Source organism: Lynx rufus, unplaced genomic scaffold (genome assembly GCF_022079265.1).
Source record: "Lynx rufus isolate CCGP_SWC_20201006 ecotype Redwood Valley unplaced genomic scaffold, mLynRuf1.p SCAF_16, whole genome shotgun sequence".
Lineage (NCBI taxonomy): Eukaryota > Metazoa > Chordata > Mammalia > Carnivora > Felidae > Lynx > Lynx rufus.
The window spans coordinates 4,895,223-4,911,650 of NW_025814830.1; the positions used below are offsets into that span (position 1 = coordinate 4,895,223).

Consider the following 16,428-nt stretch of genomic DNA (forward strand, 5'->3'; position numbering starts at 1 on the left):
AGAGCAGGGGCCTCGAATCTGTCGGTCTAGAAAAGGAGGCAGCTCCAGCCTGCATTTCTGGGTCTGAGGGAGGAGGGGTCTGGGGCCAAACTTCCAGGCTTCTGCCCTTCCTGGCAACGCCCCCCCCCAGGGCCGGGCTTCCAGGATCCAACCCCTATTTATGGGCTGACTCCACGGCCTCAACCCTGACTCTGGAGGTGGAAAGAGGCACCTAGCGAGTGACAGGGAGAGAAGGACAGAAGCAGGATGGCCACGGGAACGCGCTATGCCGGGAAGGTGGTGGTCGTGACAGGGGGCGGGCGCGGCATCGGAGCCGGGATTGTGAGAGCCTTCGGTGAGTAGGGGGTCTGACTGTGCGGGAACATGGGAATCTGGGAGAGGAGAGACCCTGGGAACGAGTGGGGGTGGGGACCTTCAGTACTGGAGTGGAGATTTGGATATCCTATAAAAACTCATTTTGCAACGCTAATGAAGGAGTAGGCAGTGTTAGCCTGGGGCCTGAGCTTTTGGAAGGTCTCCAAAACTGGTTAGTCCCCTTCTCTGGGTCTCAGTGACTGTAACTAGGAAGTCGGTGGTTGGAGAATGTCGCTTGCAGGTTTGGGGTTTATTCTGGAACCCAGGGTTGGGGGCTCAGGAACCCCAGCAGGCACCTGGAGTGGCCAGGGAGAATATGGGTCAAGTCTTCTGCCCTTTGCTCTAGAGGATCGTCATGAGACTTTGGGGTCACGAGGGGGAACCGATGGGAAGATAGGATAGGCCCCCCACTCCAAGTGGCCACCAGAGGGCAGCAGAGGCCTTTGCCAGGTCTGTGCTGGAGTAACCTGTTCTCCTATTCTCAGTGCAAAGCGGGGCTCAAGTGGTCATCTGTGACAAAGATGGTGAGTGAGCTTCCCTCAGTCCTCACCTCCTCCCTCAGACCCAGGAGTCCTGGTCCCCAGCCCCCTCCTCCCTCAGACCCAGGAGTCCTCACCCCCCAGCCCCTCCTCCCTCAGACCCAGGAATCAGGCCCCCAGCCCCTCCTCCCTCAGACTCAGGACTCTTGTCCCCAGCCCCTCCTCCCTCAGACCCAGGAGTCCAGACCCCTAGCCCCTCCTCCCTCAGACCCAGGAGTCCTGGCACCCAGCCCCCTCCTCCCTCAGACCCAGGAGTCCTGCCCCAGCCCCTCCTCCCTCAGACTCAGGACTCTTGTCCCCAGCCCCTCCTCCCTCAGACCCAGGAGTCCTCACCCCCAGCCCCTCCTCCCTCAGACCCAGGAGTCCTGCCCCCAGCCCCTCCTCCCTCAGACCCAGGAGTCCTCACCCCCCAGCCCCTCCTCCCTCAGACCCAGGAGTCCTCACCCCCCAGCCCCTCCTCCCTCAGACCCAGGAGTCAGGACCCCCAGCCTTTCTCTCCCTGCAGAGTCTGGGGGCCGGGCCCTGGAGCAAGAGCTTGCTGGAACTCTCTTTCTTCGATGTGATGTGACTCAGGAGGAAGATATGAGGGTGAGCTGTTCTTGTCCCTGCCTGGTCACAAAGTCTCGGCTCAGCCTCATATCAAGGCTTTCCCTGATTCTGCTGGCCATGTTCTGGGTCTCCTGGGAAGGTTCTCCTTTGTATCTTCCTTCTTCAAGGCTCTCGTCACACCAGTCACGTAGATCAGAACAAAAACATCCCTCCCAGTGGATCTCCAGCTGTGAGAGTTTTTCCCTTCTGCCTCTGGGGTTTTTAAGTTAACTCACTTATTTTGAGAGAGGGCGAGAGCACGGGCACGGGAGGGGCAGAGAGAGAAGGAGGGAGGATCCCCAGCAGGCTCTGCACTGACGTGGGGCTCGAACCCAAGAACGGAGAGATCGTGACCTGAGCCGCCCAGGAGCCCCTCTATCCCTTCCCTTTAGTCAGTGTCTCTCCGATGTCCCCACCGCCAACCCCCACCCCTGTCCCAACACCCCTCCCCCAGGCCTCTGGAGTCATGGACGACAGCGTGAATATACCCAGCCCTCTGCTCTCTGGCATCCCTGGCTTCCTGTCTCCTCTTCTCCTGCCATCGTTAGTGACTTGGGGGAGTCCCCCACTTCCTGTCCCCTCGGCTGTGACTCCAGCTTCCCCCTCCCCACCTTGCCTTTGGGAGTGCGGGCTTGTCAAGCCTGGGTGCCAGTGCTGCTCCCTCACAAGACGTCTTTGTCCTCAGGTCCTCATTTCTGAGACCATCCGCCGATTTGGCCGCCTGGATTGTGTGGTCAACAACGCTGGCTACCGTGAGTTGTGAGGCCCAAGGCCATTCTCCGCTGGTGTCAGCCCGCTCCCTGGCTTCCCGTCCCTTCCTCCCGTGCCTCAGTTTCCCCTTTGTCTTCCCCATCCCCTCTGCGTCCACTTGGATGGGGTGGTGTCGCTCTGGAATCCTCGATGCCTGGAGTTTTCATCCCGGCTCCGTTCTCTCCCTGCCGTGTGCCCTCACCTCTTCAAGCCTCAGTTCCTAGATTTCTAGAATGGGAATGCCGATAATGATCATCGCCATCGTAGCGCTGTTGGGAGTCAGGTAAACCACGCAGCCTCGTAATTACCAGAACCATCTGGGGCAAACAGCTTCCGTCTTGTAGCCTGACGTCATCGTCGGCCCTTCCCTCCGCTGATGACTGTAAAGACACACTCATGCGTGTCGTTTTTAGGTCTCAGTGTGGTGGCTTTGAAGGTAAAATGCCATGGGCTTAATAACTACCTTTCATAAGGATCCCTCATGTTGGCAAACCAAGGCTCAGCGAGGTGAACTGATGACACTGAGGGCACACAGCAAGGCCATGATAAGAGAGACGCCTCCCCGCCCCCCCCCCCGGCCTCTCCCTCCCCCTCCCTCCCCCCATGCCTTGCCTGGCTGAACAACTTTAAGCAAGTGGCTTACCCTCTCTGGGCCACATTTTCCGCCCTGTATTGTAAGGATCAAGATGTCAGATAACCAGTTCATCCTCTCTCTCTGTGCCCTCTGTGCAGTCAAGAGATACTTACCGAGTGCTTCCTATGTCCCAGATTCTTTCCTAGGGACTGGGGAGTTAGCAGTGAACAAAAGAGACAAAACATTCCGGCCCTCGTGGGGTTTACCTTCTAAAGTAAGAAAACAGACCGGAAAAGACACGGTGAATCCTCCTTGTTTGTGGACTCCGTGTCTGTGAACTCACCAAGCCACAAGAAGAGCTTCTGTGCCACCCCAGGAACCTTCTAGGTGTTCGTGGAAGTGACAAAAACTCAAATTGCCTGTAGTGCGTGTACCCAGTTGAAGCCAAACAAGGAAGACCTGTGCCCTCTGGTTTCCCATCTCAAACAGAGAGATGCCCAGGGGACAGACACGGGTGCAGCGCACAGAGCTGGCTGGCTTAGAACCCCAGTTTTGGCACCTGTGTGCTAGGCAGCCTCAGGTCAATCGCTTAGCGCTTTTTTTTCCTCCCTAATATTTATTTACTTTTGAGAGAGAGAGAGAGAGACAGAGTGTGAGCAGGCGGGCAGGCGAGGGACAGAGGGAGGGAGACACGGAATCCGAAGCAGGCTCCAGGCTCCAAGCTGTCAGCACAGAGCCTGATGCGGGGCTCGAACTCAGGAGCTGTGAGATCGTGACCTGAGCCGAAGTCAGCCACTCAACGGACTGAACCACCCAGGAGGCCCTGGGGTCCCTTTTCTAAGAGCGCGAATCCCATTCGTGAGGGGTCCATCCTCTAGGCTTAAAATCACCTCCCCTAGACTTCAGCTCCAAATGCCACCACACCGTAGGTTAGGATTTCAACACACGAATTTGGGGCGGGGGATACATTTGGTCCATAACGTTTACATAGTATTATATAGCACGTGACTCTTTCCCTTAAGAGCAATGGATCGGTATTCGCTGATTCAGTATTCGCTGGAATTTTATAGACCGCGACTGCCTCGCATAATGAGAACCGACTGTCTATGCTAGCACGGTTAGTGGTGATACAGGCTATGAAGCAATTGGGGCGCCTGGACGGCTCAGTAGGTAGAGCACGTGATCTCTGGGTCGTGAGTTCAAGCCCCATGTTCGGAGTAGAGCTTACTTTAAAAACAAAGCAAAGCGGGGCGCCTGGGTGGCGCAGTCGGTTAAGCGTCCGACTTCAGCCAGGTCACGATCTCGCAGTCTGTGAGTTCGAGCCCCGCGTCGGGCTCTGGGCTGATGGCTCAGAGCCTGGAGCCTGTTTCCGATTCTGTGTCTCCCTCTCTCTCTGCCCCTCCCCCGTTCATGCTCTGTCTCTCTCTGTCCCAAAAATAAATAAACGTTGAAAAAAAATTAAAAAAAAAATAAAAACAAAGCAAAGCAAAAAAACAAAAACAAAAACCGATTGAGGGCCTAGAGAATGGCAGGGGCTGTGTTAAACAGGATCCCGTGTGGATTCTCTGAAGATGTTTGAGCAGATCCCTGAAGGACGCAAAGCCACAAGCCCTAGGCCCCGGGGGAAGACAACCCAAGAGTCCTTCAACTTTCCACCCGCCATATTGAGTTTTCTACCCGCCATCCTGGGTTTTCTTCCCCTCTGTGCCTTCATCCCCCTGTCTCCTAAAGCCTTTGGAGCATTCAGGGCGCGTTCCTCCCACTGCCTGTCTTGCCCCCCTGTTCCCACTCCCCTGTCTCTCTAACTCCTTGCCTTCTGAACATTGATTTTTCCGTCCCTCTAACCACTACCCCTCCCCCCACCAATTCCTCCTATCTATTTAACAAGTACATTTTGGTGCGAAGCGTCGGGCACAAATACTGACTCAGGACACATTTTAATTTAAGATTTTATTTATTTTGAAAGTGGAACCAGCGGGGGAGGGGAAGAGAGAGGGAGAGAGAGAGAATCTCAAGCAGGCTCCGTGCTGGCAGCACAGAGCCCAACAAGGGGCTTGAACTCATGAACCGTGGGATCGTGACCTGAGCCGAAATCGAGAGTTGGTCGCTTAACCAACTGAGCCACCCAGGCGCCCCCAAACTCGTGAAATTTCTAAGCCCAAGAGCTACATGTTATCCTTGTTCTGTAGATGAAGAGACCGAGGCACAGAGAGGCAAAGTGACTGGCCCAAGGTCACACAGCCAGGAAGTGGCAGGGCTCATATTGGAGCCTGCGTCTGCTGGCCTGAGACTGCTTTTTGATGAATTGTTATGCAACCTTCGTTCCTTTTCAAGATCCCTGACCCTCTTGTCTGCCACACTGCCACCCTCTGACCCCTCCCTCCCATACCCCTATTTCCCTTCCCTGGTTTCTGTGTCACTCCCTCATTCTCTCTGTCTCTCTGTCTCCCACCCACCCCCCCTTAGATCCGCCTCCACAGTGGCCCGAGGAGACCTCTGCCCAGGGCTTCCGGCAGCTGCTAGAGGTGAACCTGCTGGGGATGTACACCCTGACCAAGGTGAGGGCTGCAGGCCCGGGTGGCCTCCTGACGATGAGATTGTCAGACCCACTTTCCCTCAGAGCAGAGCGTTTCCTCTGCCTCGGTTTGATCTGACTCCAAAAGGACTCCGTTCTTTGTAGAAAATAGGTGGGTGCAAACCCCTGTTAGAACTGACCGCGTGGCTACGCAGCCCGGTGTCCTTGAGGACCTTCCAGAACCTTCCTTTTAAATTTTCATTTTTATTTATTTATTTTTAATTTATTTATTTTGAGAGCGAGAGAAAGGGAGCAAGTAGGGGAGGGACAGAGAGAGAGGGAGGGAGAGAACCCGAAGCAGGCTCTGCACTGTCAGCACAGAGCCCGATGCAGGGCTCGAACTCATGAACCGTGAGATGGTGACCTGAGCCGAAACCAAGAGTCGGACGTTTAACTGACTGAGCCAGGCAGGCGCCCCAAGGACCTTCCAGAACCTTCCAAAGTGGTGTGCGGATAGCCTTGAGGGATGTTAGGAACATGGGGGAAGGGGTTGAGACGGGGAGTCTGTGATCGGCGGTTAGAGCTCTGTCACCCTATGGAGAGCAGTAGGTCACAAAGAGCTTTTCTGTCTACCGTCCTGCCTTCTGAATCTTCCCATAGTGGCCTCCTGCTTTCCATCTCAGTTCAAACCCCACCTCTTCAGAACCTCCTGTCCTTCCCGGCCACCCTGACTTACATGGCATCCACGTGTACGTATTCATCCTGGGCAACAGCTTATTTTTTCAAGTTTACTTATTTATTTTGAGGAAGAGAGAAAGCATGAGCGGGGGAGGGGCAGAGAGAGGGGGAGACACAGAATCCGAAGCAGATTCCAGGCTGTCGGCACAGAGCCCTCCGCGGGGCTCGAACTCCCAAGCCGTGAGATCATGAGCTGAGCCGACGTCGGACGCTTAACCGACTGAACCATGCAGGCGCCCCTTGTTTTGTTCTGTTTTGTTTTGTTTTGTTTTTTGTTTTGTTTTTTCGGGTATGTGTGTACTCTTTTAGACAGGGTGGGGTGGTCAGAAGACTTCTTTGAGAAGTGACATTTAAGCCAGACTTCAAGAATGTGTGTGGGGCAGAGCAATCCAGCAGAGGAAAAGCCAGTGCAAAGGCCCTGGGGTGGCGCTGATCAGGGTATAGGAAGAGCAGTGTGGAGGCCGGTGTGACTGAAACAGGGTGAGCAAGGGGGAGAGGGCCGGAGGTGAGGGCAGAACGGGGACAAAAGGGCCTAGATCATATCGAACCTTGTCAGGCTGGGTGAGGCCTTAACTTTGACACTTGAGCCTGAAGGCAACGAAGTGAGCTCCGTAAGCGGAACTGGCGCCCTCTGGTGGCCGTATGAGGAACAGGCAGGGGCGAGGGCGGAGGCCTTGGGCCCAGCCAAGGGGTTGACCCGATGGTCCAGGCCGGTGATTCGAATCCCACCAGGCTTGTGGCCGTGGATTTGGTGAGAGCTGGTCTGCTTCCGGCTCCCTTTCGAAGCTAGAATGTCAGGATTTCCTCGCAGACCAGATGTGCGGGAGGGCTTGAGACCGAAAGGCGTGGGGTTTGGGTTTTTTTCCCCCACCCCTACCCCCACCAACTGGTAGGACTGAGCTGTCATCCACTGTGACCCGGAAGCCTGGGGAGGAGCAGGGGGGGTGGGGGACCTTTTGCGGGGGGCGGGGGGGTGCCCACCCGATGTCTGAGTGGGATTCTCGGGCCTGGGGTGAGAGTGGAGGCCTGGAGGCTGGAGTTGGTCGGAAAAGCCAGTGTAGACAGAGAGGGGAGGAGGCCCAGGAGTGGGCCAGGGGTCACGGGTGTGGGGAAACTCGGGCGCCGACCTCCAGGTCTCACCTGAGATCCAGGCGAAGTGGGTCCGGGCTGCTGGGCGTCCTTGCTTCACCCGTGAACCCTCGTCCCTGTGCCTAACTTCTGTTTGCCACTGAGATTGCCACCCCCGGACAATTAGACACGCATAAACATCAGCCCGTAAAGGGCATATTGTATATACAGTGAAACCTTGGGTTGCAAGTGACTCGTCCCGCGAGTGTTTATTTATTTGTTTGTTTGGAAGACGAGCAAACGTTTCCAATAAATTTTTTTTTAAATTTTTTTTTTCAACGTTTATTTATTTTTGGGACAGAGAGAAACAGAGCATGAACGGGGGAGGGGCAGAGAGAGAGGGAGACACAGAATGGGAAACAGGCTCCAGGCTCTGAGCCATCAGCCCAGAGCCTGACGCGGGGCTCGAACTCACAGACCGCGAGATCGTGACCTGGCTGAAGTCGGACGCTTAACCGACTGCGCCACCCAGGCGCCCTCCAATAAATTTTAACTTGGTAAACGAGCGACACCTTGCATTACGGGGTCGCACGTGACGCGGAGCATGATCACGTGATGACGACTGAGCCGCTGGTGCTCGAAACCCCCCTTTGGTATCCAGGTGCCTTGGATCACAAGCCTGTTTCTGGAACGAACTAGGCCCGCGGCCCAAGGTTTTACTGTATATAGTATCTCAGTATATAGTATCCAGTTCCCAGCATTTCCAAAGAGAGAGATTTCCCACAAACGGCCAGATTTCCGGTTGCTCTTGAAAGGGTGGCACACGGGACCCCCGGGGGGCAGAGCGACAGTGTGCTACATGGGGCGCGGCTCTCCGTGGTACCCCAGTCCCTACCTCCCCGTCCTGAGCGCTCCGACTCTGTTACCCGTGAGCGGCTGGTACAGAATCCTCATGGGGGAGTCAGCGGCCCAGATCTGACGCCCGCCTGCCGAAGTTCCCCGACACTTCCTACCTGCAGCGTCTCTCTGTGCCCCAGGTTTCTCACCTGCAAAATGAGGCTCATCGTGGTACACGATTCGCGGGGCTGTTCTGCGAACCAAGCGAGGGTAAATTGCATAACCCCCGGAGCCCTTAGAACATGCCTGGCACCGAGTTTACCGCCTGCACATTTTTATTGCTTATCGCGAACATCACCCCGTTCTGTTTCCTGTGGCCACTGTATCTAACTCAGGTTGAGGTCACTGAGAAACATGTCGGGCAAATGAAGGCTGGCAGAAGGGAAAAGGCGAGGGTTGAGCTAAGCCCTGAGTGGGAGGGAAGGAAGCGGAGAAGTAGGGCACAGGGTGTTTTAGTCACAAAGGAAAGAGTGTGCAAAGGCCCTGGGGCAGAAAGCACTGGGATGTGTTTCAAGAACGAAAGACAGTCCTCTCCGTCTCCACGGCCAGCTTGGCAATTAGAAGCATTTTATTAAACTGTTCTATCCATTGCCCCTGCCATCCCCTACCCAGACATCATATAATTTCATCAGTGGGAACTTCATAAACTCTACCAACGGATTAGAATGTTTACTGATTTTTGTTGACATAATTTAAGACTTACAAAATATTGTCAGTACACCCAGACTCCCGATTGTCAATATTTTATCCTGTTTGCTTTATTTTCCTACCTCTCCTTGAGGGTAAATCGCAAGCATGATGTCCATTTACCCCTCAGTATTTTGGGGTGTATTTCCTAAAAACAAGAACATTCTCCAGGCGCCTGGGCGGCTCAGTCGGTCGAGCATCCGACTCTTGATTTCGGCTCAGGTCATGAGCCCAGGGTCGTGGGGTCGAGCCTTGCGTTGGGCTCTGTGCTGAGCTCGGATCCTGCTTAAGATTCTCTCTCTGTCTTTCTCTCTCCCTCCCTCTACCTGCTCTCTCTCTCTCTCTCTCTCTCAAATTAAAAAAAAAAAAATAGAGCAGTATAGGGGCTCCCGGGTGGCTCAGCTGGTTAAACATCTGACTTCCGCTCATTCATCTATTTATTCACCAAATCCTGAGCATTCGGGAGGTGTCGGGCAGCGTTGTGGGTGCTGGGGACGCACCGCGTGGTCTTTGCCCTTGTGGAGTTTACAGTCCCGAGTAGTCCGGCGTCCGTGCCTAAATGCAGAGATGAGTTTCTATGGGTGAGTGTTTCGTGCTAGGAAGGAGACACGTCTGGGTTCTGGGAGGTGTGTGACAGGGAGCCTGGCTCCTTCTGGGTCAGGGTGGGCTTCCCGGAGGAAGTGAAAGACGAGCAGCGTTAAATGGGGGGTGGGGGGGGTGGCCCTCCAGGTTGGGAGCAGCGGGGAGGAGACCCAGACCTGCAAGAGCCCGGGGGGTCTTTGATGTGGCTACACGTGAGGTGTAAGTGTTCCTGGCAGAGGGACCGGCCTGTGCAGAGGCCGGGCAGGGAGAGAGCCTGGTGCCGTCGAGGGGCTGAGTGGAGGAAGGGGTTGTCGGGGAGCAGATCACAGGGGGCCTGAGGGCCATGCTGAGATGTCTGGTCTTTATTTCAGGATCAGTAGGGAGCCATGGGAGGTATTTGAGCAAGAAAGTGATGTGATGCCGTTAATACTAACAGATCGTTCAGGTTCAGAGATCACTCTGGGGGCACCTGGCCGGCTCAGTCGGTAGAGCTTCCAACTTGACCCCAGGATGGTCAGTTCGAGTCCCACATTGGGTGTTGAGATTACTTTTACTATTTTAGTTTTTATTTTTATTATCTTTTTAAGTTTATGTACTTATTTGGAGAGAAACAAGAACCACCAGGGAAGGGCCAGAGGGAGAGGGTGACAGAGAATCTGAAACAGGCTCTGTGCTCACAGCACAGAGCCTGGTGCAAGGTTTGAACTCACAGACCGTGGGATCGTGACCTGAGCCGAAGTCAGATGCTTAACTGACTGAGCCACCCAGGCACCCGTAAAAATTGTTTTTTAAAGATCACCCTGGCTCTGGCCTGCAGATCAAGTCAGAAAACAAAGTGTGGCGGGTAGGAAAACAGGAATTAGGAGACAGTGGCAGGATACCTGGGTAGCTCAGTCGGTTATGCGTCCAACTGTGGCTCAGGTCATGATCTCACGGTTCATGTGTTTGAGCTTAGGCTCTGTGCTGACAGCTCAGAGCCTGGAGCCTGCTTCGGATTCTGCATCTCTGTCTCTCTGTGCCCCTCCCTTGCTCGTACTCTCTCTCTCTCTCTCTCTCTCTCAAAAATAAATAAACATTTTAAAAAATTAAGGAAAAAAAAAAAGGAGACAGCAACATTTGTGCAAGTAAAAAGAGGTGGCCTTCAAGGCCCCTAACATGGTCTGGCCCCTCTTCCTCCTCTGACCTCACTTCCGGCCACCGTGGCCTTGTTGAGCGTAACAGGCAGGTCTGTCCTGCCTCGGGGCATTTGCATATGCTGTTCCTTCTGCCTGGCCCAGACTTCTCCAAGACCTCCCCACAGCTCCTGCCTGAACACCCTTTTTGCAACCGCACCCAGCCCAGTAGTCTCATTCTCCTCATCTTGCTTTACTTCTTGTTCCTTATCCCTGATCACATTCTAGCACATTCCATTAGGCACTTTTATGTGTTTACTGTTACCTCCCCCCAGGATTTGGGCTCCACGAGGGCAGAAATCTCTCCCCATCGCGTTTCCTGTGGTATCCCCGGCACCTACCACAGGACCTGGCACATACCAGGGGCCCAGTGAATGTTTGTTGAGCGAATGAATGAGGTGGAGAGAATCGTACGGATTAAAGAGGTCCTTAGAAAGCGCAATGGCCAGGCTTAGTGACGGATCGGATAAGGAACTTTGGGAGAGGGAGGAGGCTCTGGAAGGCCCTCAGGTCTCTGGCTTGAGAAGCTGGGTAGGAGGGGACCCCATGTCCGAGGCTGGAAATGAGGGAGAGAGGCAGATTCTTGGCGACGATGGAGGGGGTTTTGCACTGGAGACAGACAGACGGAGATGCCCAAAGGGGGCAGGTCAGGAGCTCCAGAAGGCAGTTCCAATGTAAACGGGAAACCAGCAAAGTGGGGGCTCCCCTGGCAGAGCTCGGAGAGCAGACCCAGGAGCCCCAACATTTAGGGGAAATGGGAGTCAGGCCAGAGCGTGGCTGCACAGCTAGGCTCTCCTGGGCAGGTGTCCAAAGGGAGGCCAATAAGGTTCCAGCTGGTCCTTGATACGGCTACACTGATGCGTGCTAGGTGACCTTGGTTGGGAGCGGGGTGGGGGTGGGGGATATGGGCCAAGGAATGTGTGGGAGGGTTGAGCAGGGGTCACAGGGAATGTGCCACAAATATTTGTTGAGCGTTAGCTGCGTGCCCAGTGCCACAGCCCTCAGGGACCTCACATTTGCCAGGTAGGGGTGGGGAGGAAGTTCAATACCTACGTGGAGAGTGATAAGGTTTACAAAAGAAATGGGCAAAAAAAAAAAGAAAGAAAGAAAGAGACAGGGGCGCCTGGGTGGGTCAGTCCCTTGTTTGGATGGTTGGTTGGCTGGTTAAAGCGTGGACTCTTGATTTAGCCTCAAGTCATGACCTCAGGGTTCAGGAGTTCAAGCCCTGTGTCCGGCTCTTTGCTGACAGTGTGGAGCCTGCTTGGGATTCTCTCTCTTCTCTCTCTCTCTCTCCCTCTCTGTCGGCCCCTCCCCTGCTTGCGCCCTCTCTGTCTCTGGCTGAAAATAAATAAACTTAAAAAAAAAAATTGGAAAAAAAAAATAGGCAGGGACGGGGCCTGGGGTAGGGGTTGGGCAAGCCCAGGGCTGAGGGAGGGAGGTTCTGAGGCTGATGAGAGAGCGTGGAGAAGGAAAGGATAGAAGTGTGGGTGGTGCCTGAGAAATTGGGAGGATCAGAATTCCACACCCTCCCCCCGCCCCCTCCCAGGGCCCACATACTCTTGGCACTTATGCTCGTATTATCTCCAAGTTATTTTCCTTTTGTTTCTCACTCTCTCTCTCTTTTTTTAATGTGTATGTTATTTTTGAGAGAGAGAACATGAGGAGGGGAGGGGCAGAGAGGGCGGGGGACAGAAGACCCAAAGAAGTCTCTGCACCGACAGCAGTGAGCCCGACGCGGGGCTCGAACTCACGAACCGCGAGATCACGACTTGAGCCGAAGTCGGGCGCTCAACCGACTGAGCCCCCCAGGTGCCCCTTCTCTTAAAGTTCTTACCACTCAGAAATTCTTTTTCTTGGTTACGGGTTTTGGTCCCTGACTGCTCACTGCTGGGCCACAAGTGCTGGCCCTGACATCATCACAGTGACAGTCCCCTCTGTCCCCTGGTCAGTCTCCTCACCTGGAAAAAGGAGCTACGGATAGTCCCTCCTTCTAGGGTTGTCCTCAGGATTAAATGAGTCAATATGCGTGAAGAGCTGACAACAGGGCGGGGCACGTAATAGAGCCTCAATAAATTCATTCATTTCATGCAAAAGATATTTGTTGAGCAACTATTATGTGACAGACACCTTAGCACTTCAGTTCTGAGCACACTGGAATGGCTGGTCACCCTAGGGGTGAGTCCCCTGGCTATGTCAGGAAAAGTATTCCAGGCAGAGGGAACAGCAAACGCAAAGGCCCTGAGGTTGGAAGGCTCAGGGTGTGTTTGAAGCTACAGTCCTCAGAATAGGTGGAGGCTGTTTTTGAGGGAGTGGAGAAGGTTTGAAAGGGCTGGTCGGGTGGGGCATCTGGGGGGCTCAGTCGGTTGAAGGCCGACTCTTGGTTTCCGCTCAGGTCATGATCTCACAGTTCATGAGATCGAGCCCTGCATCGGGCTCTGTGCTGACAGTATGGAATCTGCTTGGAATTCTTTCTCCCTCCCCCATCTCTCTCTTTCTGTCCCTCCCACTCACCCACTCTCTCACTCTCAAAATATTCATTTAAAAAAAATTTTTTTAAAGGTTATTTATTTTTAGGGGCGCCTGGGTGGCTCAGTCGGTTGAGCGTCCGGCTTCGGCTCAGGTCATGATCTCACGGTTTGTGAGTTCGAGCTCAGCGTCAGGCTCCGTGCTGACAGCTCAGAGCCTGGAGTCTGCTTCAGATTCTGTGTCTCCCTCTGTTTCTACTTCTCCCCCGCTCATGCTCTCTCTCTCTCTCTCAAAAATAAATAAGCATTAAAAAAAATAAAGTTTATTTATTTTTGAGACCGAGACAGAGCATGAGTGGGGGAGGGGCAGAGAACGAGGGAGACACAGACTCCAAAGCAGGTTCCAGGCTGTGAGCCATCAGCACGGAGCCCGCCGCGGGGCTCGAACTCACAAACCGTGAGATCATGACCTGAGGTGAAGTCGGTGGTTCAAGAGACTGAGTCACCCAGGCGCCCCTTTAATATTACGTGGCAGGAACAGGTCTTGCCTCCGGCTAGCTCAGCCGTCAAAGTAAAGAGAGGGGAAGGATAGAATTTGAGTTTATTCAAGGTCATGTGTAGTCCAAGAGCTGAGAGACAGAGAGGGAGGAGGAGAGGGAGAGAGAATTAGTTTAGGGGCCTCCAAGGAGGTAGGGAGCTTCATGAAGTGGGGTGCATGTCACAAACCCCCCCCCCCATCACATTCGGACCACAGGGCTTCCCCTCATGGATAAAAGAGTCTCCTCTCATTTTTGCAAAATATGCGGCCATCTTGCATTTTCCTGTCTCGATCTGGACAGGAGTCTGAGTAACACACAAAGACCCAGAGTGGGGAGACAGAGACCTAGAGAAGGGGGGACAGGGATGGGAAGGAGGACAAAGACACAAAGGATGGGGGAGAGAGAGAGGGAGACGGGTAGTAGAGGTGAGGCAGAGAAAAATGCCTTCCAGGCATGGAGAGACTCCTTAAGCACTGAGACCCTGGGGCAAACCAGTGAAGGTGCTCTCTGGGGTTCTGGAATGCTGTCCCTACAAGGCACAGAGACCCACGCAGTGAACATACCAGAGCAATGGCCATTGTCCCAGACATCAGGGTGTGTTTCAGTGTGGCTGGGGGCAGCTCTAGGGGCTCAGGTGACTTACTTGGCCTTCTGTCTCCCCAGCTTGCCCTCCCCCACCTGCGAAAGAGCCAGGGGAACATCATCAACATCTCCAGTCTGGTCGGGGCCATTGGCCAGGTCCAGGCAGTTCCCTATGTGGCCACCAAGGTACCCTGCCCCTTCCTTCACTCCCCACCAGGGCCTCCAAGGACTTCAGCCCTGAGGCATGACAACCTGCAGCCAGTGTCTCCCAAGCAACAGAGCCTGGGGCTTCCCATAGAAGCCCTCAGGGAAGGCATGGCTACCCATTCTGAGGCCCCAGCTTGACACCCCCTGGTTGGAGGAGAGAACAGGAGGAACCTCAACTTCCCTGGACTGAACTCTCCCCCACATCACCTTCCGCAGGGGGCAGTAACCGCCATGACCAAAGCCTTGGCCCTGGATGAGAGTCAATATGGCGTCCGGGTCAACTGGTGAGCAGCTCCAATGCGCCGAGAAGGCAGGAAGTGAGCCCACGAGGCCGTGTTTGTGGCACACTTCCCTGATCCCCTCTTCTCCCTCCCCACAGTATCTCGCCAGGAAACATCTGGACCCCACTGTGGGAGGAGCTGGCCGCCGCCACACCTGACCCCACAGCCACAATCCGAGAAGGCATACTGGCCCAGGTAGGAGTGGGGGGCCAGAGCCATGTGGTATGGGAGGCTTCGGGTGTAGCAGTCAGGCGGGGGCTTCCCTTGGTCTCCTCTTTCCCTTGTCTCTCCCCAGCCCCTGGGTCGCATGGGCCAGCCAGCTGACGTGGGAGCGGCAGCCGTGTTCCTGGCCTCTGAAGCCAACTTCTGCACTGGGACTGAGCTGTTTGTGACCGGGGGTGCAGAGCTGGGGTACGGGTGCAAGGCCTTTCCCGGCACCCCCTTGGAGCCCCCCACCAACCCATCCTGATTTCTCACGTTTCCACTTGGGCCTTCCTAACTAGGACTCCCAAATTTCAGCTTCGACCCACCTGCTTCTTAGATGCACACCCCAACTCTAGACATTAAGCCCACTAACCAACGTGCCAAACCACCCCCCGCAGGTTCCCATAAAAGTAGTTTGCAGCCAGAAGGAAGAAGGCTTCGTGTCATTGATCTTCTGCTCTTTTGAGTTCTGCCACGCCGGGAGCGCGTCCCGCCAACCCCTGCCCCCCGCCCCGCCCCTTGCAGCCCCACGCGTTCCCACGAGTGGTCTTGACCCCAGGGACTACGACTCCCGGCAGGCCTTGCAGCAGGAGCCCGTCCCGGAGGGCTCCTGAGAAAAGTATTGCCGGTCGGCTTCACCCCTGCTAATAAAAAGGCCCGCAGGGGAGAGTAAATTAAGCTCTATTAGGAGATAATGGTAGAGAAGGCGAAACGAAAGGGCCTCCTCTTGGTTATTCTTGGTCCTTAGGGGAAAGGAATTTTGACCTCGCCGGCTGAGGAATAGGAGGGTGGTGGGCTCCACAAGTTCTGAGGGAAGAGGCAGCTGGGGTTCAGACTCCTCTGAGTCAGAGGGAGGAGGGGCTGGGGCCCGAACTCCTGGGTTTGGGGGACGGGGAAACTTAGAGGGCGTGGACTCCCTAGCTAAGGAAGAGCGGGCCCTGGGTTCCCGCTGGGGCGCGGGGCGCGGTAGGGGGTTAGTCTCCCCGGCCAGGGGGTGGGGCTGCATAGCTGCTGCGGATTGGCCGCGGCGGGGGTGTGCGGCAGTCGCTGATTGGCCGAGGCGAGCCGGGCGCGGTCGCGGGCCCCGGGCCCCGGGCCAGGTGGTGGCCGAGGAGGACCGGGGCGGAGGGAAGCGAAACGGGACTCCGAGGAGGAGGAGGAGGCTTGGGAATTTGCCGAGACCTGTGGCTCTTAGGGCCGGGGGACAGAATTTGGGGGCAAAATATCCCAGGGTGGGATTACGGAGGCACAGCGGCCCAGGAATCGGAGTCTGAGGACACAGCGCGAACATTTCGGTGTCACAGTAACCCGGATGCAGGAGTTGGGGGACACTCTGACCACGGATGGTTTTGGGGCCACAGTGGCCGAGGAGTTCGGTATAGGGGGCACTGATGCAGGTTTGAATCGCTAGGGATTAGGTGGGTCCTGGTGCGCTGTAATTAGCTAACTCTGTCCTTCGGGGTCCTGTGGGTGGGGAGACACTCATGAAGGGGCATAACCAGGGAACCCTGCCTGAGGGGCTGTCCTTAGAGGCTCACTGATGCCGTGGGGGGATTAAAATTTTCCGGGCCTCGCTGATGACAGGGACTGGAAGGAGGCATGATGAACCACGTGCGTTGTATCTCCTAAAAAGTTACAAAGAAGACACATTTTCCCTTGGAAAGAAAAAAATGTATATTCAAATAC

The 16,428-nt window shown here is 55.1% G+C and overlaps 1 protein-coding gene across 1 annotated transcript; it reads left to right on the top strand.

The window, feature by feature from the left end:
* Positions 1-202: 202 nt before the first annotated feature.
* Positions 203-15,134, top strand: HSD17B14 (hydroxysteroid 17-beta dehydrogenase 14). Its single transcript, XM_047079336.1, has 9 exons — positions 203-334; positions 840-878; positions 1,399-1,481; positions 2,167-2,233; positions 5,272-5,363; positions 14,132-14,236; positions 14,474-14,541; positions 14,637-14,733; positions 14,834-15,134. The coding sequence occupies exons 1-9, from the start codon at positions 247-249 to the stop codon at positions 15,005-15,007; spliced, it is 813 nt and encodes a 270-aa protein (XP_046935292.1). The 5' UTR covers positions 203-246; the 3' UTR covers positions 15,008-15,134.
* Positions 15,135-16,428: the final 1,294 nt, after the last annotated feature.

What these genes read in the sequence shown, in the direction of transcription:
- HSD17B14 (XM_047079336.1), top strand. Translation starts at nt 247, where the DNA reads ATGGCCACGGGAACGCGCTATGCCGGGAAGGTGGTGGTCGTGACAGGG. An exon ending in GGATGTACACCCTGACCAAG is followed by an intron (nt 5,364 to 14,131) that starts GTGAGGGCTGCA and finishes CTGTCTCCCCAG; the next exon opens with CTTGCCCTCCCCCACCTGCG. An exon ending in TATGGCGTCCGGGTCAACTG is followed by an intron (nt 14,542 to 14,636) that starts GTGAGCAGCTCC and finishes CCCTCCCCACAG; the next exon opens with TATCTCGCCAGGAAACATCT.